The sequence below is a fragment of the Aspergillus uvarum genome (assembly GCF_003184745.1).
Source record: "Aspergillus uvarum CBS 121591 unplaced genomic scaffold BO82scaffold_31, whole genome shotgun sequence".
NCBI lineage: Eukaryota > Fungi > Ascomycota > Eurotiomycetes > Eurotiales > Aspergillaceae > Aspergillus > Aspergillus uvarum.
This window is the reverse complement of record NW_020291328.1, coordinates 274,619-291,643: the sequence shown is the minus strand read 5'-3', so window position 1 is coordinate 291,643 and position 17,025 is coordinate 274,619. Positions and strand designations below refer to the sequence as shown.

Here is a 17,025-nt window from a genome sequence, read left to right as displayed (position 1 = left end):
AGCCCAGCAGTCGGCGTGAAGACTCAATATGATCACATCCAAGGGGCAAGAAAGAGCAGCACCATCTTCGGGTGGCTGCTGTCTGTTCTGAGAACATCGTCGTCTCGGCCAAATATCGGACCTCGCGGGAGTTCACCGCCCGCTTTATTGACAGGCAAAAGCTCATTATCATCTTGGAAAGAGGGAGGGGGTGATCCGATGTCGGCATCAACCACTTTCAGTTCGAATCCGAAACGCCATGGAACAAGAAGCACTTATGGTGATCACCATCTAACATCCTTTAACGTTATTTAATCTGAGGAATGCCAACACATTACAAGGTAAAATCCAAAAGCCCGCGCAGTACAAAGCGACCAGAGAACTCGAACAACTGCAGTCCAAAAAACCTACCGACGCTTCCTGCTTGCGTGTATGCTAATTAGCATCTGGACGATGCAAAAAGGGCGAGACTACCTCTAGCTTCACGACGGTAGGTAGAATCGCTTTCAGTCCCACTCATTCATCTTTCCGCGCGAGAATCGGGTGACCGAACGCGTTCAACCTCGGCCCTCTGCGATTGATTGCTTGCGAGGCGTTCGACTTCTTCGCCGTGAACATCGTGGGCTTGACGCGATGACGACCGATTGACTGTGGTCTGTTGTTGCGGTGACTGCACCCCTGCGTCTGGCTCCTCAGAAATCTGACCGTAAGTTTTGGGAAGGCCAACGCTATAGAGTTTGTGTAGCAAGTAGCCAATCCCTAGGGCGATTATGAAGGCAATAAACTGTGGCCTGTTGCGCAGAGGTGGCGATGTTTTATCGTCTGGACTGCGAACTGTCCCTAAATGCACACCGCAGCCCACCAGGACCGAGTGGAACGCGAAAGAGGAAAATGCGCCCGGGATCGACGCCGCCAAAGCACCGCGCTCTTGGACCCGTGAGCTTTGGGATCCTCCAGCCTCCGCCCGCCCAGGGGATTGCTGGGAACTTTGTTGGCCACTCAGGCCTTGGCCTTGGCTTTGGGTGGTTGAGCTGTTGTTGGTCTTGATATTGTTCTCGTCGCCGCCAAGCGTTCCTCTTCTCACCCAATCTTTCAGATCTGATGGTTTCACGAGCAAAGCTAAGACCCTCGACTCCTTCAGGGCATGTTGAACCCCAAGTATGGAGAACACAATGCCGAATAACAGGAAACAGTGCGTTGCCGGGTGCGTTTGGCTGGCACTCGTGTGCGAAAGTAGCGCGACGCTAGCAGCTATCATTATAGAGCCCTAATTGCGATCAGTGTTGTTCCAGAGACCACGCCAACCACATTGATGCCATCACTCTTCACTTACGCTTGTCGCAAGCAATCGGTTGTCATTCAAGAGTGCCTTTCTGAAAACCTCGGCTTCTGCTTCAACCTTGGATTCTAAGAGTTTCTTCTGTGCTTCTAAGATTGACCCGTCTCCGAACAACCATACAAACCAACCTACAAGCTTGTTGATGACCCCGCAGACCACCCTTCTGGTTACGCACCGACATGTAGAATTGGGGTTGGTGTCGGTGTCGGTGTTGGAACTTGCCATGCTTGGAAGTGGTTGTCAGCGCCCAACAGAAAGGATAGGACATGGGAATCGAATTGTTCTGCTTCTTCAGATCGCTGATACTGATGACGAGGGATTGTTTATGTCTGTTTATATGCATTTGGTCACATTCATTCTCTTCTTCTATAGCTGCGCAAGGCATATTAGAGACTACGCAAGACCTGAATAGAAGAAGGGGGGGCTGCATCGACCTCGTTTGCAGGCCGGAGCAAAGAGGCGCGATGTCTGAGGGGTTGGCGTCGCGTTTTGCTTTCTACTTGCGGCGTTTGTCTGACTCACGCACCTGCTCCCTGTTGTGAGACGACCAGAGGTGCCCCTTCGGAGCATCTGTCTGTAGATAGTAGTGACAGTCAGAGAAATATCAATCTTGGCAGGTCTCTGGATGTCAACAACCCACCAATGCTATCCGTGCCCATCCGCCCATCCATCGCCAGTCTTCAGCACATCTGACAGACAACATAGCATAAATTCAATATGCTCGCTGGTCTCTTCTCACCAGAGCGCCGCTATTGTGGACGTCACAAAGCGGGAAGGGTGAGGGCCGATATGCAGTTCTTTGTTCAAGAGGCCGGCGGCAGCGGGGGTACAAACGGTACCGGGAGGGATACACCAAGGAACCACTCCATCCCCACGGTTAATGGCATATGGGAGACCCCCTCCTTCCCTTTGATCGTCATCATGTCCCCACTGTTGCTAGTGTTCTGTGGTTGCTCCACTGTGTCATTGTAAGGCTTTGCAGGATGTTTGGTGGACGGGGACAGAGCTTTTTGTCCCGCTTTCCGGCAAAGGGACCAACCAGCTCCACACGTGACATTTATGTCTTTTGAGTGTAAAGCGCTGGAATGGCAGAGAATATCATTAAAGGGAATAATACTTTATTGTAAGGAAATAGAGCTCTACGTGTCAGCCCTCCCCAACCCTCGCTTTCTCTCCCGACATAGGGCACAAGACGTCTAGGTGCATTCTATCGGCACTTCGAAAGAGAGACGGAGTAGTTAGAGCCAACACAAGGCTTCACTAAATTAAGGAGCGAGGAGAGCGGACTCCCTCAGAGGTCAGGCCGTCGTCTTCCTCTGTATCAACACTCTCTTCGACTTCATCATCCTGTGGGCTCCCGAAAGGCATAAAATAAGCCTCGTGAGCCTCAAGAGCCTCGTAAGGCTCCAGGCTAATCTTCTCTTCTTTCAGAAAGACATTCGAGAACAAATCCGTCGGGCCCCCCGGAAGTGCCAACAGAAAAAGTTCCTCCAGATGACGTTCTGCAATATGTCTCAGCAGCTTCTCCACCGAGGACCACTGGTAATCGGCGCAAGGAAAACCACAGAAGGGGCATTCGTTCAAGAATGAAGCCAGAAGCTTCGCAGGGTGAGCTTTGGCGTCCTTGAGATGGTTGAGCCAAGCGTCAATGGAGCTGAACGTGTGTGGACACAGCGCCCACATGCAGAGATAGGGCCGCAAGTCTTCCATCAGGTGGCGTCTCCACTTCGATTGACTAAGATTCTGGGATAAAAATCTGTGCTCACAGTAAGGACACCGAATGAAGTGCTTATCAGGTAGTATCCCGGGGATCGGAGGAAGCTCAATGGTGCGAGTGAAGTCGACCGTCGCGCGCGGAAGGTGGCTTGATTGACGCGTAATGACTCTGCGGCGCGCCAGAATGAGGTCGCTGATCCGCACCCGGAGCCTGGGGTCGGCCCGTGGGTACCGTGCCTCACAGGCTGCGTAAAGGAACCACTTGAGCTGGACGCTGTTGTCATTCGGGAGACCGACCATATTGGCGGCCTCCTGGTATGACCCGGCAAGTGCTTCCTGAAAAAGCCTGTTTTGGACCTCCATGACGCCGTGATAGCGTAAACGGTTCCGGAACCGATTGAAATAGACGTAGAGCCTGTTCCAGACCGAGTTAGTAAGCTTCTGAGCCAAACACTGCCTTATAACCTTCAAATCCCCACACAGCGATTCGTATCTTTCTTGCAAGAGCCTTCTATGAAAGTAGCGCGCCAACTCACGGTCAACCAGCCAATCCCACTGCGCCAAAAGGGCCCGTAAATCCGCTTGAAAGTGCCGCAAGCGTTCTAGTCGCTTGCTTTTACTTGGATGAGCGCACTCCAGGCATAGTTCCTCGACGAAATCCTCTAAGTCCCCGACGAGCACAGACAGAAACGTCTGCTTGGGGTCCAACCAATCTTCTATTAACAAGCGAAGAGACATTTGCGTGGACACAAGGTGTTGTTTTGAGTGACACTGACCTTCCAATGGTCTGGATATGCAGTCCCTCTAGGAGCTTCACGCCTCGTTTATATAGGGTGAGGCTTGCTTGCTCATTCTGCCGTTCCTTGGAAACAAACCACCAGTCCCAAAGTTTTTAAACAACGGAGGAAGAGCGAAAGCGAAAAGTGCCTATCTTATCATAATTCAATACTTGGGATATGGTCTGTGTTACTGTGCTGGCTTCAGGAGGCATGGTTAGCAGGAGGTCGAACGCCGATGACAAGCGGCAGGTTGCCTCCACAACACTGCTAAGCCCCCCCCCCCCCCCCTCCCCACCAGATATGCATATTAGCATGCGGTGCATTTACGAGGCTGAGGAGGTCAAAAAAAGAGAAAGCCTTCTGCGTAATACCCACAACAAAGCGTCTTTGGAGAGAATTGCCAGTGCGAACAACGGATGGCAGGCGAGAATTCCGGTTCCAGTCAACCGGATGGGAGGACTGACTATTGCAGAGTCATGGGTCACTGATTTCATGCTTAGTGGGCAAGCTTCATGCTCTCTGTCTGGTTTGGATTTCTCTCTACCGTCCCGTCCATTTCTAGAGTCTCGAGATGCCTCTTACACTAGACTTTACGACGGCATGGTTGTTGATTAAGATCTCTTTGCGATTGAGTAGGAGAACCGGTCAGTTGGATTTGTAGATAATTGCGAAGCACGTTAACTTCTGTTGGCAGCGCTGAGCCCTCGAGGGCCGGGCCCGACAAGTAATCGGAGATCATGTGAATTGTGCTCGTTTCGTTTCTGCTGTGGTCCGCCGCTTTCTCACATGACGAGGCCTCGCTCGAGTCAAGTATGCCCAGAATTGCATCTCACGGGCACATCCGTGTTCATCATTTCAAGGTAGTGATCTTGGAAGGCGATCATCGTGAATACTTGTACTGTAGTCTACGAGATACCTTACAGTCTAGCCATTCTAACAGATTCCCTACTCGTTCTCCTGTCATGGCTAGCGACGAACTGCCTGTACTTTGGATCGAAGAAACTATTCCCTAAGGCAGCGCATGCCGTTTAGGAAAGAAATGATACCGGCAGGAAAGATGCCTTCCTGCCGGAGAAGCCCAAGCAGTGCGGCTGTCCTTGGCCTCAGAATCAGGGTCTTCTAGAAGCATCGCGCCGGAGTAGTCAGCAACGCAATCAACCTTCGATCAAGATAGTTGTGTCTGTAGATCTGTAGACCATTCTCATTACTGCCATTGGACTACTCAATTCAATTGCAATTCATCCATACACGCAGCCATACAAGGTTTCGTCGTTCAATAGAACAGAGGTATGGGAGACAGATTGCACTCTATTCTCCAAAACAATGCCGCATTGGAAGCACAAAACCCGTCACTCTGTGTCGAATATGGTAGTATCATTAAACATTGTCGGACTTTCACTTTAGGCCCCAGCTATCATCTGCGAACGGCCACCCGCCCAGCTGAATGCTCAGTCGTGGGGTAGATTGAATCTTCTCCGCATTCCGCTTGAGCTCGTTCACATCCCAATTAGCCCACAGGTACTTGCCCTTCAGAAACTCTGCCTCGGGGCTGGCCAGCCAAACGTAGAAGCTCGCAGGCAGATCCACTGTAGGCGCGAGGGAAAAAAAAGCAAGTCAGCCTGTCGTCCTTTCTTCCTGAGCCGGGGATTCCCATCTTGTGGTCGAGAAAGTATAAAAAAAAAGAGGTGGCACAAAGAAGAACAAAAAGAACAAGGGAAACGGATTGGAGAGAAAGAAAGGAACAGCAGGAACTTACCATGATCCTCAAACCCGAGTGCCTCGATGCCCCCCGCCTCGCGGTTCATCGCCGTGTCCACCACCCCGGGCTGCACATGATACACGCGCAACCCCGGATTCTCGAATCCGACGGCATCCCACAACCGGAACACCGCCATCTTGGCGACGCTGTACGGGGCCAACCCGGGCCCGAAGTTGACGTGGGCTGCGCTGGAGGAGGTCTCGATGACGGCGGCGTCGGGCGCTGCGCACCGCAGGAACGCCTGCGCCACCCACCACGCACCGTGCAGGTTCTGTTGGATGGCGTCTAGGGCCTGTTCGCCGGGGGCGTTGGCCACCGGCACCATGGGGCCGATCATCCCCGCGTTGCTCACCAGGACATGGAGCCGGCCTTCAGGGCCGAGAAACTGGTTGAAGGCGGCATCGACCTCGCTCTGGCGGGTGATGTTCGTGGGGGCCGTGAAGACCTCGACGCCGGGGAAGTCCCGCTGGATCGAGATCTTGGTGTCTAGCAAAGGTTGTTCACGGCGGCCGAGGAGGGCGATGCGGGCAGCACCGGCTTGGGCGAAGCGGTGGGCGGTCTCGGCGCCGATGCCGGTACCTCCGCCAGTGATGAGGATGTTTCTCCCGTGCGCGGATAGTTCGGGGCGCGAGGGGGATATTTCCGGGTAGGCTTTGTCGTGCCATACCGCGGTTGGGGAGGGAAATGGCGCCATTGTGATGCTTGTTTGCTGTGCTCGTTCAAGAGAGATAGAACGTGTGTCAGTTAAATCTCGTAAGTAATGCACGATGATGCTAGTAAAAAGTTATCCACCTGGGTGGATGGTTTATATATTTTGTAAATCTTGCAGCTCGGGTTTGTTTCTTCGGCATTGCGATGGAACTTGACAAAATTGCCTCTCCGAGATTCAATCTGAGTCTTTGTATAGGAGCCCCCAATTGAATGAGCAACCATGCTGTTGGGTGGAAATGTGAAGCATGCAAAGTGCTCCGCCTTGGCGCCTCGAGTTTACAAAATGTTCCGCCCGACTGACCTTTCCTAGCCGGTTTAGCCTAAGCGTTAAGTTAGCCCTAACTCCTCTGAAGAACCAGCGCTTACCAAGACCGCTGACAAATGCAACAAGTGTCCAAGGTACTGTACTTAGAAACGCCATCTCGCATCGAATTTGGGATTCATGCGGTCCAAATTGATATCAAAATGCAGGCACCGAATTTTGCTTCTACTGTCCTGCGATGCGCGCGCTGCAACAAGCCCTTCGACAAGGGCAAGTGTCCGTCCCGAAACTCTATACCGCACGTTTCGCTGACACTAGGGCCATGCAGAGTCCACACTCAGGAGACATGGCTATTACTGTCGGTCCCGGAAGAGTGAAATTGGCCCGCGGGCCCGCTCTTGCGTGGCCTGCGCCAAGAGAAAGGCGCGTTGCGATCATCGGCGTCCGAGATGTTCCAGTTGCATGGCGAAGGCCGTTGAGTGCGAGTATCCAGCGAAGCCTCCCCGAGACGTACGACCCAGAAGTGCACGGGTCGATGCATTGACCAGCCATTTGATCACACCTGAAGCGCTAAACGAGAGTGCTGACGTAGACACTGTACTTGAAGTTAGCGATGATGTCGCGACGTATGCGGATAGTGAATTCGCTATGTCGAACTTGGACCTCGAGTTTCTAGACCGAATTTTGCTTGGAGCAGATCACGCAACACCAGGCCCGCACAATTTTGTGCTTTCTGCAATAGGAACTGAGGCCGGTCAATACCCGTTTCCGGAGTCTCTATCAGAGGCTGTTAATGTGAAAGCTTCAATGCAACACAAGCAGCTCACGCCAAGTTTATCGATTCCCATGGCCCCAGCTCAAAATATTCGCTCGCTGCTACAGCGTCCGAGGTTGAATGTGGGATCCCAGAGGACTGCGAATCTAATATTACACACATTGAGGGCCTACCCTCAGATGATGCTACGCGACAACCTCCTTCCTCCCTTCATTCATCCTCATCTGATTCGTTTAGATGTCACGGACGACGATATGGAGCCGTTGACCAACTGCATTAGTCTGGTGCATATGACCACCGGCCCGGTAAGAGGCAATCGCAAGTTATTCTGGAAGAACGTTCATTGGGAATGTGAGCGACTGTATGCGGAGGTACGCGGTCAGCCAATTAGCCTTACCATTAGGAGATGGAAGGGTTACTGACAGAAGAGTGAAGCACACGAAGCTGAACAAATGGGAGCTACTTGCCGCGATGCAGGCTCTGTCTATCTACATTATCATGAGACTGGAAGAGGGCGAGACGGAGCACAACAATGTTGATTTGTTGTTGCTCTCGACAGTGACGGTAGGCCTCACCAGTGTTTCATTGTCCGTGGTTGAATTCTAATGCTCAAAGTAGGTAATTGCCAGACAGGTCGGCAACCGCAGCTTTACCACTAACACCCAAGAAGAGGGTGGGCGCGGCCACACCAGTGTGCCGTGGGACGATTGGCTCTTTGAGGAATCCAGGCGAAGGTCTGTCGTATCCTGCGTAAGGTAGAAACCAGGTACTGATTTTCGCCAAGGCTATGCGTGATCTACCAGGTCGTGAGTATGCTGGTGTACTTCGACCCAGCCTCCATGTGCGAACATCCCACAGATCTCGTTTTATCCCCTCTTCCCGCAAGAAGGCAACTGTGGGAAGCGGGCGACGAGCTTACCTGGAAGGCTGAGGTAGAAAGGGGGCCTGCATCTAGGGAGGAGTATGGCATGGCAGCCAATGGTGAGCTTGTGCGACTCACCGAGGACGATGTCTATTGCCACGAAGCCGTGGCTTCACAGAGACCCACCGGTGGTAGGGAAGCTGCGACATGGGAGGATTGGTGTTCCGGTATGGATGGGCTGGGTGGGCTGGTCATGCTTGCTGCTTCCCTGGTGGGATAATTTCTTTGATAGCGTTCTGTCGTAACTGCCATGTATGTAAGTCACTATGTCACTATGTTGCGCAGCCGGAATAGATTTCCGCAAGCTGAATGCGCCAGTGAGTCAGCTGCACCTCCGAGGGTGAGATTCTCCTTCACTTTCTCTCTTTGTCTTTACCTTTCATCTCGTCCATCGTTGCTTCCTCATAGTCCTCGCCTTTGCTGCTCACCAGTTTAGCAGATCATCTCGTTCTGTCTACGCTTAGTATCCTCACTTTGAGAGACCACAACAAGTGCCATCTGCTCTTTCCTACTTGCAAGAATCTACGAGATATTTCGGTTCAAGTCACCGGCGCAGGTGCACCCTTAGCACCATTGCCGTTTCTTTCAAGCCCTTACTCCGCCACAAAGAATGGCGCCATCCCCCTTCGGACAGTTGGGCGCGTTGCCCTTGGAACTTCGACTAGAGATCTACGAAAGACTATTTCGGAAGCCAACGCCATCCGTGAACATTCTCTCCTGCTCTCAAGCAATCTACGACGAAATCACCGATCGCCTCTACGACAACCTCGACATTGATCTGACACCATCGTGGCACAGCTCTCGGCTTGAAATTCGCTGCAAGGCACTGCGATTGCACTGGAAGATACGCACCTCGACCTCCCCTATTCGCGATCGATTTTCTCGACTCCCATACCACAAGGCCAACCTGCGAATTCACATTTATGCCCCGGATCCACACGACCCCGGGCAGCTCGTTCTACTATGGTTCTTCATCCAGACTTTCACGAGCTTTCTCAAGGGAGCGACCATCAAATCGATGACCATTTACCTACAGAAGCAGGACGGAAATGATTGGCAGGAGGCCGGTCGCGCGGTGGAGAGCATCCCATATCCTGGGACCCATCAACCCGACCACAATATCGTCTTTCTCCCGTTCTGTCAGCTGTGCAATGTCAAGAGCCTCCATATCGTCCCGTCATCGCGTCGCATGGATCGTGCGATTGACTGGGGATTCATAAACTACGGTCGCGATTTCATCCTCAACAATGGATACGAGACGTACAACGATGGCCCCCTCAGCCAGGACCCGCACTACCGCGACGTGGTACCCCTCTTCGACGACCTCAACGGTACGATACGCAACATGCAGTTCTTCCTCGACACCCGCTTGGACCTTCTGTCGGGCGACACTGCGGCCATGCTTCGCCTGCGTTGCGCCAGCCGATTTTGCATGAGCACATTTCCGATGCACCACCGGGAGCTTTTCCTGACGCTGCGCGAATGTCCGAAGGCGATCACGCTCCACGACCCCGGGCTGGAGAAGTGGTGCATTCGTCGCTGGCATCATTGGAACATTTTCTGGGGAAACAACATGAACTGGAATTGGTCATGGGACGAATGGTGCCAGCGATATCCCGACGGGCTTCCGCCTTTCACCCCGGAGAACGTCCATGGCTATTGGCGGGCGATCCCTAGCAGTCCGCTTCATGGGTGGAAGAGCAAAGGATGCATCGACCGGGAAGGGGAGTTCGAGTTCCGGATCTGGAGCTACCTGCACCGTAACTGGAATCAGGAAAGCATTGGACAGCTTCACTTCTTTGAGCGGGAGTGGTGCACCGATTGTCGCCATCTGGGATTTCAGGTAGGCTGCGAGGAGGGCTGTGAGCGTCTGAGTCGATTTGACTATCCGGAAGCCTGGGAAGAGGATGAGGAAGGTGACTACTCGGATCCCGAGCTTGTCCTTTAGCACGAGATGGACTATATACGTGATGCTACGTTTATTCTTTCAAACAGGGTCAAACTTTCAGACAAAGAATCTTGTTCCTCACGAGTTACGCTACTCGCAATATCCACCGCTTCGGATATGAGGAATTCAACACTGTAATACCATCTATACAAATACATGATACGGTTCATTGCTTTGCTTTGTGGCACTTTTAAGGCCGTTTTTACTTTCCTGAAAAGCCTCGATGTAGCTTCGATTCTGCTCGCAAGGTCAATTCATCCAGTACTCCTGCGTTTATAGAGGTAATGGTAGGCACTGTATGTAAATGCTCTCGGCAGCGCTAAGCTCCGCCGGTCCTGCCATCAGGTCTTTCTGATTATCTCATGACAAACCCTGCTTCAGTCTACCATGTCTAAGCCGTAGCTGAGTCACCAAACATCATGCTGGAAGACACATGAGGTTATGCCAAGGACTCGAGTGCACAGCGTTACAAGGTAAGGCTTTCCGGCAAGGAAGCCATCAACATCACGAGCACCAGTGATCAAGCCGTACTTGGCTGAGTAGGCAGTGCTTGGGTACGATTAATTAACCAGGATGGCTTTACCAGAAGAAAAGGCAAGGCTAGGAGAGCGTGATTGAGACAAAGAAGTGAATTACGGCTTGCATTACACGATACAAGAAAAATATTATCCATATATACAAAGGGAGCTTGTCTTGGTTTCCCCCTCCGTCGCCGGAGGAGTACTGAACCCCAGCACCACGGTAAGGTGCAAGCTCATTGCTGGGGACCCTAGAGGGCAGAATCAAAATCAGCATCTATCCACATGGACGAATGAAGGCAGGGTGATACTTAACTCGTTGCACTGGCTGCTGGTAGAGCGAGTCACATGAGGACAGGATATGACTTAACCGCCCCGAAGGTGCGTGCATCATTACACCGAAGCCGGAAACCTTTGTCCAACCATGATCATCCTTCTCCACCAGTGGCCTAACCCCCTACTGCCCCCCCTTTCTCCTCTTCGCTGACCGTGGGTTAGTAAGCTCACGGGTGACCAATCTTCGTGCCCCCTCAAGAGCCTTGCGGCCCCCTTCTAGATCCTTGTCATACAGACTGCGGAGCTTCTTTGGCCACGTCCTTTGGAGTCCGGCGATTTAAGGGCACGCCTTATCTCGGGAAGGTTGTAGGGAGTTGGATCTGACACGTTGTGTCTCGTCCGCGTTTGACTGGAAACAGGACAAGAGGTGACCGGGATCCGCTCCTTGAATGTCTGCAAGACCGCGTCAACTCGATCTCCGCATTCTCTGTTATTGAAGGCTCGCCTGCGGCTTGATTTATCCGGTCGGAGTCTGAGGTCGGGCTCGGGCAAGGGACGTGCAAGCCCAGAACCAGGCTTGTGGTTGATCCAACCTTGCGTGTCGCCGTACAGAGTCAGGATCCGTTGCCAGGTGGTGTGATAAGGGAGCTGCAGGCTTGGTAAAGCCTCGGGAACTTGGTTTTGTCATGTTCGATGACCTGCCACATCCTGGCGCGGTCCTTCTGAACACCAGGCTTCCCTATCTCTGTATGACAAACCTCGTTCCGCTTGCCATACACCAAAATTGCCGCTTCGCCATCTCGAGGTCGACATCGTACCCCTGCAGTCGGAGGCGTCGGACACACTCCTCTAGAAGTTCGATGTTGCGTTGTCTTCCGAAGGGATTCAAGGATTCCTGGTTGAGCTTATCGCGGAATGGCGAGACCCTCGAGTTTAGGCTTCGCATGTCCTTGGTTTTGGAGATGTACCAGGCTGTTCCACAACCGGCCCGCGTAGACTCCGTGGGTGAGGAGGAGATATTGCCACTTGGTCTGCTGGACAGCATCCAGATCGATGTCAATTCAATCTAACGAGTTATGCTAGATAGTCTGATCCAACCACGGGTAGAAGTTGAGCAAAGGGTCGCCTCTCAAAGCGGCAGCAGGAATGGTGCTGAAGAATGACGTACAAATATCAATCAAGGACGAGCCCTGTTGACTCGGAATCCTGAGCATGAGTTAGCATAAACATCTCTGTGGGGCTGCCAAAAATACATACGGTCTGTCAAAGACGTGATTGCTCTGTAAAGCGTCAAGGTAGATGGAAAGATGTAGGAAGCGGTCGGTGGAAGTGTGCACCAACAGAAATACTCGGAATGCAGGGATAAACCAGAGATAGAGCAAGGCAAAGCGCAGCACAATACCAAGGAAATTGGAATTTGCCATTGTGAAGGAAAGCACAATCTGTAGGGAGACTGAAACTTGGAGGAAGGAAGGGAGTAACTTTGAGGCTGTTCCTTCCTCTTCCTAAACCGCCTACGGAGATCATCCTTCCGGTTCCTTTTTCCTTTTTCTTTTGTTATTCTTTTCTGCACACAAGTACTAATGGTCGAGGTTAAGTCAAATAGGTTCTGGTGTGTTTGGTGGGGGGGTTAGGCAGGCAGGACATGGTGTGAGAGAAATCGAGGAAGTGTAAGCTGCCACCTACAGGTTATCCTCTGAACAGTATCAATGCATAGACCTTTTTTAAATTCACAATGCCACCTGTAGCCATTCTTTGACTAATTCTAGGCTATGAAGCAACAAAAGATTAGAATTTGCACTAACAGTCAAACATGAATCAGTGAAAGATACAGGTAATTGTGGTAATGTGGTTCACTGGATCACGTGAATCATGCATGCATAAACAGGTGACCGGCGACATTCCTGTGATCGCAGGCCCCTGAAATCAGTCACTAGGGTGCAAGCACGCAGTCACAACATCAAATTCAGTCACTATTTCCTGTCGCTACCACGTATAGAAGTAGGCGAAGCCTTATATCCGGGCAATGTGGATGAGAAGCTCCGCTGTGAGGCCGCTACCTTTATCTGGATACGTCAGCAGCAGCTTGATGTCCCGCTTCCTCGGCTATGGGGTTTTGGGTTCCTCGGTGGTCAGACTGTACGCAAGCCAACGATTTCAACTGAATAAAGAGTCTAACAAGGCTTCCCACACAGTTCAGTATACCCGAACACATGCCTCTCACGACGAGACTCTTCTGGTATGCCAAGCGATGCGTGTCGTGGCTGTTGCGCCGTCCTTTGTCTTGCCCTTATATCAGCCATTGTCGACAACACATACTAGACCACGGCTACCTCGTCATGGACTACATCGATGATCCAGAAGTTCAGATGTTATCGGACACCTGGAACGAACTTCCACACGATGGCGCCAAAACAACCAACCTCTACTGTCTTTGAGCCAACTCCCACTACCCCGCATCGGCTCTTGGACGATCGACACAAACGGCGTCCTGCAACTGACTAACCGTCCGCTCACTCTTCGTCTGCATCAGTTGGAGAATGCCGAGATTCCTACCAACATGGACCGCAGCTTAACTTTTGCATCAGCTGATTCATACTACCACGATATCCTGTCCTGCCACGACAACCGTCTACGACATCAGCCCAAATCGATGTATGGTCAGGATGACGGACGAGCCCAGATGGCAAATTTGACCATGATGCGGGCGCTTCTTCCGCATTTCACCGACCGAAACCTTTCCCTAAGGCCCTTCTTCTACCGGCTCACTGACCTCCATCAAAGCAACATCTTTGTCGACAAGGACTGGAAAATCAAATATCTCATTGACCTGGAGTGGGCATGCTCCCTGCCGGCGGAGACTATGCGCCCTCCGTACTGGCCGACCAGTCGGCCTGTTGATGATATTCTCGGGAAACATCTCGACACATTCAGTGAGGCCCACGGCAGGTTCATGGACATATTCCAAGAGGAAGAGAAGCGTGCCTCGGTTTGATGTCAGTGCGTATCGGACTAGCATCATGCGACGAGGGTGGGAGGCTGGGAATTTCTGGTACTTCCATGCCTTGGATAGTCCCAAAGGTCTATTCAACATCTTTCGCGACCACATCCAGCCCAAGTTTGCAGCATCTCAGAGCGCCGATCCCACTGACTTATGGCGGATATTATCTGAGTATTGGTCAGTGAATACGAAGGATGTCGTTGAAGAGAGGCTGAAAGCAAAGGAGAAATATGAGAATGAGCTACGCCGGCGTTTTCAAGATACTTGCGATGGCACATGATACCGAGCATCGGTCAGGCATGCAGTGAACGCCAAAAAGCCAGTCTATTCTCATTCAAAGCCAACTTATCGAACCACAAATTCACAGCCCACAAAAGTACATAAGTCATGAAGCAAACAAACATTGCCGTCATGCCATCACCACCTCATCCTGCCCCATCCTCCTTTGTCCCATCCCGCGCCACCAAATGCCCCGTATACCGCGTCATAATCCGATCCGCCAACTCCGCGTTTGTCCCCCCTTCGTTCCCACTCACCTCTCCCTCTGAATCATCCGACACCTCCTCAGCATATACCCGCGGCTCGGGCACCGGGCCCGCCCGAAAATCTTCGGCGCGCATAGGCCGCGCCTCACGCTCATAGCTGCGCTCGCGCGACCGGTACCGATATCGCGGCCGGGCACCCGGACCGGCCCCGTCCACCGGGTACGACTCACGCTCGTAGACTCGCGACCGAGATCTGGACCGCGGCCGCGAAGGGCTGCGGGAAGCAGGCGATCGGGATCCCCGACGGTCCCGGGCGCGTTCCCGCAGCGCCGCGATCAGTGCCCCCGCTACGGCTGGGGTGACTGAGCCCAGCAACCTTTTGGTCGAGGCGCTGAACTCCACGCGGGAGCTACCGTCGCGAGGACCCGCTTGCGTGCAGCGTTTGAAGACGGCGAGCACACTTGCCGGCTCGCGGGGGTGGTCTTGTGGTGGACTTGGGCGCGGGAGTTTGAGACGCTGACGCCAGGTTTTGGTGTCCTTTGGGGGTGGTGGGTACACCGGGTCCAGGACGAGAAGCATCCAGTGGTGGCGCGAGGAAGGGTTGGGGATGAGCCAGTTGCTGATCATGCTCTGGTATCCCGAGGGCAGGGTTGTTAGGGTTGCGTACGCGTCGAGGGGCAGGGCGCCAGATGGCGATGATTTCTGCTCTTCGCGGGCGACGCGCTTCGTGAGCTGCGGGAGGGGATAGTCCACTGGGTGGACGGTGTAGGAGATCGGGTTCTTGGTGATGAGGAGGGACCAGGTGAAGGCGAGGCCGTCTGCGGTGGTGGGGTCTTGCAGGATGAGGGGGATTTTAGGGGTGGGTTGCGACGATGGGACGGCGTTGACCATTCTTAGGAGTCTGTGAATGCAGAGGTAGGTAAGTAGCTGGGTTTTATCAGCATGTATCAGTTGTGGTTGTCACATACTGTCTCAATGCTACTGGGTCTCCTTTGTATCTACTCCATAGCGACGAGAGTCTTTGCTGCGCAGCTGGAGAATCATCCTCCGGTGCCAGCGCAAACTTTAGGGCATAGTCGATGGCTTGCTTCAGTGGATTTTTACTCCCCGAGTCCTCGGGGTTCGGAGCGTATGGCGGCCCATATCGCTCGGTGCTGACATCGCGAGGGATATCAAACGTACCCTCACGATAGAGCTCATCGCCAGGCATGTACGGTCGCTCTTTCTCGAAATCATCAGGCACATCTCGCATCGGACGCCGGCCGCGGTGACGAGCATACGCGCGGTCGGGGTCCTCGGGCGAGATACCTCTAGTCCCTGGCATGTCGTGCGCAGGTTCCTCGCCCCGTTCCTCACGATTATAGGTAGTGAATCGTCCATTCTGTCTCGGATCATTTCCGTATCCAGGGCGGTTCACGCGCTCGAGTCTGCGCCCACAGAGAACGAGCTCGCGGCGCGCGACGGTGCGCGACCGCCACAGCGCGATGATGCGCTCGACGATCGCCTTCCGGTCTTCCTCTTTCGACCTGCAGTCGGATCAGAGTCAGTACCCAGCCTTGCAGCATTAAACTGCTTAACCAGCCCAGAAAAGAAAGGAAAGGAAAACAAGAGACAGAAAACCAGGAACAACCCACGTGGAACTAGCCTGGTAAGTACTCAGCGCCAGCAGCATCTCGATCTTGATCTTCTGCAGCTCCTGCTTCAGAAACTGCAGCTGGGGCTTGAACAGCGGCCACGAGAGGCGCCCGAAGATTGACAGATCGATCTCCGCGCGCGAGACCAACGTCCGACTGTCGCTCGTCGAGTCGCTCGCTGACGCGGTGGCAGTGGTTGTGCCAGGAACAACGGATCTACCCCCGGCCGCCGCCGCCGCGGCGGGAATCGTGCCCCCACCTCCCGAGCGGCGGAGCAGCCTCGACAGTCGCTGGATCACCTCCTGGCAGTCCTGGAGACACTTCTTGGCCAGAAACAGCCCGTGGGCGCTCCAACGCGCCGTGGTTTGGTTCTCCTGGATGATGCGGTCGAGTTCCTGGGCGTGCGAGACGGTGGCCTCAATCTCGTTGGCGAGGTTGGCGATGTCGTCGCGGCCGTGGCGCACGTCGGCGATGTAGGTGTTGAGCGTGGTCGCGAGGCTGAGGCCGAGCTGGGCGAAGGCGAGCACGGCGCTGGCTCCGTCCATCACGAGGCGGGAAGTTTAGGGTGATACATGCCGGGGGTGGGATGTGCGATGGCTAGGTACTCTGTAGCTTCATATGAAATATGAAAAGCTGGGCTGGCGGTGATGGGGAAGGCTGACAGGCAGTGTGGCTGTGGCGGGGTCGAGGCAGATTTGAGCCTCAGGCGGGATGATAACTTGTCAACTTAGGTACTGGCGGGGAATATCCTGCTTGAAAACGATATGAGTAGCGAATGATAATGAACGTGGCAGCAGAATACGACTGCCAAGCTGGTGAGGGGCCACATCCCGCCTATGACATTCTTCGTGCTGGCTCTAGTCGCCAACTCCCTTCCGATTAGGGCTAGCAGCTGTATCTCACAGCCTTGCCTGCCATCCA

The 17,025-nt window shown here is 53.3% G+C and overlaps 9 protein-coding genes across 9 annotated transcripts; 4 read left to right on the top strand and 5 right to left on the bottom strand.

Annotated features, from left to right (window-relative positions):
* Window positions 1-353: 353 nt before the first annotated feature.
* On the bottom strand, window positions 354-1,348 carry BO82DRAFT_96296 (uncharacterized protein). Its single transcript, XM_025641699.1, has one exon. The coding sequence runs from the start codon at window positions 1,235-1,237 to the stop codon at window positions 500-502; it is 738 nt and encodes a 245-aa protein (XP_025491381.1). The 5' UTR covers window positions 1,238-1,348; the 3' UTR covers window positions 354-499.
* BO82DRAFT_96295 (uncharacterized protein) lies at window positions 1,349-1,798 on the top strand. The gene has a single exon (XM_025641698.1). The coding sequence runs from the start codon at window positions 1,461-1,463 to the stop codon at window positions 1,728-1,730; it is 270 nt and encodes an 89-aa protein (XP_025491380.1). The 5' UTR covers window positions 1,349-1,460; the 3' UTR covers window positions 1,731-1,798.
* A 780-nt stretch (window positions 1,799-2,578) lies between these two features.
* Window positions 2,579-3,772, bottom strand: BO82DRAFT_432814 (uncharacterized protein; the record flags this gene model as incomplete). The annotated part of the gene is made up of 1 exon (XM_025640819.1): window positions 2,579-3,772. One exon carries the CDS (start codon window positions 3,770-3,772, stop codon window positions 2,579-2,581), a length of 1,194 nt encoding a protein of 397 aa, XP_025491379.1.
* Window positions 3,773-5,159: 1,387 nt separating this feature from the next.
* Window positions 5,160-6,266, bottom strand: BO82DRAFT_311517 (SDR family NAD(P)-dependent oxidoreductase; the record flags this gene model as incomplete). Its single annotated transcript, XM_025632409.1, has 2 exons — window positions 5,160-5,399; window positions 5,570-6,266. The coding sequence occupies 2 exons, from the start codon at window positions 6,264-6,266 to the stop codon at window positions 5,209-5,211; spliced, it is 888 nt and encodes a 295-aa protein (XP_025491378.1). The 3' UTR covers window positions 5,160-5,208.
* Window positions 6,267-6,737: 471 nt separating this feature from the next.
* On the top strand, window positions 6,738-8,470 carry BO82DRAFT_354905 (uncharacterized protein). The gene is made up of 4 exons (XM_025635311.1): window positions 6,738-7,691; window positions 7,756-7,884; window positions 7,939-8,054; window positions 8,105-8,470. The coding sequence occupies exons 1-4, from the start codon at window positions 7,008-7,010 to the stop codon at window positions 8,460-8,462; spliced, it is 1,287 nt and encodes a 428-aa protein (XP_025491377.1). The 5' UTR covers window positions 6,738-7,007; the 3' UTR covers window positions 8,463-8,470.
* A 187-nt stretch (window positions 8,471-8,657) lies between these two features.
* Window positions 8,658-10,196, top strand: BO82DRAFT_96266 (uncharacterized protein). Its single transcript, XM_025641697.1, has one exon. It carries the CDS (start codon window positions 8,853-8,855, stop codon window positions 10,188-10,190), a length of 1,338 nt encoding a protein of 445 aa, XP_025491376.1. The 5' UTR covers window positions 8,658-8,852; the 3' UTR covers window positions 10,191-10,196.
* Window positions 10,197-11,501: 1,305 nt separating this feature from the next.
* On the bottom strand, window positions 11,502-12,408 carry BO82DRAFT_365347 (uncharacterized protein; the record flags this gene model as incomplete). The annotated part of the gene is made up of 3 exons (XM_025636999.1): window positions 11,502-11,682; window positions 11,743-12,015; window positions 12,242-12,408. 3 exons carry the CDS (start codon window positions 12,406-12,408, stop codon window positions 11,502-11,504), a joined length of 621 nt encoding a protein of 206 aa, XP_025491375.1.
* A 602-nt stretch (window positions 12,409-13,010) lies between these two features.
* Window positions 13,011-14,396, top strand: BO82DRAFT_416330 (uncharacterized protein; the record flags this gene model as incomplete). The annotated part of the gene is made up of 4 exons (XM_025639993.1): window positions 13,011-13,115; window positions 13,180-13,288; window positions 13,354-13,965; window positions 14,015-14,396. The coding sequence occupies 4 exons, from the start codon at window positions 13,011-13,013 to the stop codon at window positions 14,263-14,265; spliced, it is 1,077 nt and encodes a 358-aa protein (XP_025491374.1). The 3' UTR covers window positions 14,266-14,396.
* On the bottom strand, window positions 14,269-16,695 carry BO82DRAFT_432809 (uncharacterized protein). The gene is made up of 3 exons (XM_025640818.1): window positions 16,105-16,695; window positions 15,439-15,996; window positions 14,269-15,371 (listed from the first exon to the last, which is right to left on the bottom strand). The coding sequence occupies exons 1-3, from the start codon at window positions 16,647-16,649 to the stop codon at window positions 14,411-14,413; spliced, it is 2,064 nt and encodes a 687-aa protein (XP_025491373.1). The 5' UTR covers window positions 16,650-16,695; the 3' UTR covers window positions 14,269-14,410.
* Window positions 16,696-17,025: the final 330 nt, after the last annotated feature.

Bases quoted from the DNA above. Each gene is read 5' to 3' on its own strand.
- BO82DRAFT_96296 (XM_025641699.1), bottom strand. From the start codon at position 1,237: ATGATAGCTGCTAGCGTCGCGCTACTTTCGCACACGAGTGCCAGCCAA.
- BO82DRAFT_96295 (XM_025641698.1), top strand. From the start codon at position 1,461: ATGACCCCGCAGACCACCCTTCTGGTTACGCACCGACATGTAGAATTG.
- BO82DRAFT_354905 (XM_025635311.1), top strand. From the start codon at position 7,008: ATGGCGAAGGCCGTTGAGTGCGAGTATCCAGCGAAGCCTCCCCGAGAC. The intron at 7,692-7,755 runs GTACGCGGTCAG...AGAAGAGTGAAG, and splicing joins GTGAGCGACTGTATGCGGAG to CACACGAAGCTGAACAAATG. The intron at 8,055-8,104 runs GTCTGTCGTATC...ATTTTCGCCAAG, and splicing joins TTTGAGGAATCCAGGCGAAG to GCTATGCGTGATCTACCAGG.
- BO82DRAFT_96266 (XM_025641697.1), top strand. From the start codon at position 8,853: ATGGCGCCATCCCCCTTCGGACAGTTGGGCGCGTTGCCCTTGGAACTT.
- BO82DRAFT_432809 (XM_025640818.1), bottom strand. From the start codon at position 16,649: ATGGACGGAGCCAGCGCCGTGCTCGCCTTCGCCCAGCTCGGCCTCAGC. The intron at 15,997-16,104 runs GTGGGTTGTTCC...ATCCGACTGCAG, and splicing joins ACTTACCAGGCTAGTTCCAC to GTCGAAAGAGGAAGACCGGA. The intron at 15,372-15,438 runs GTATGTGACAAC...CTGCATTCACAG, and splicing joins GACCCAGTAGCATTGAGACA to ACTCCTAAGAATGGTCAACG.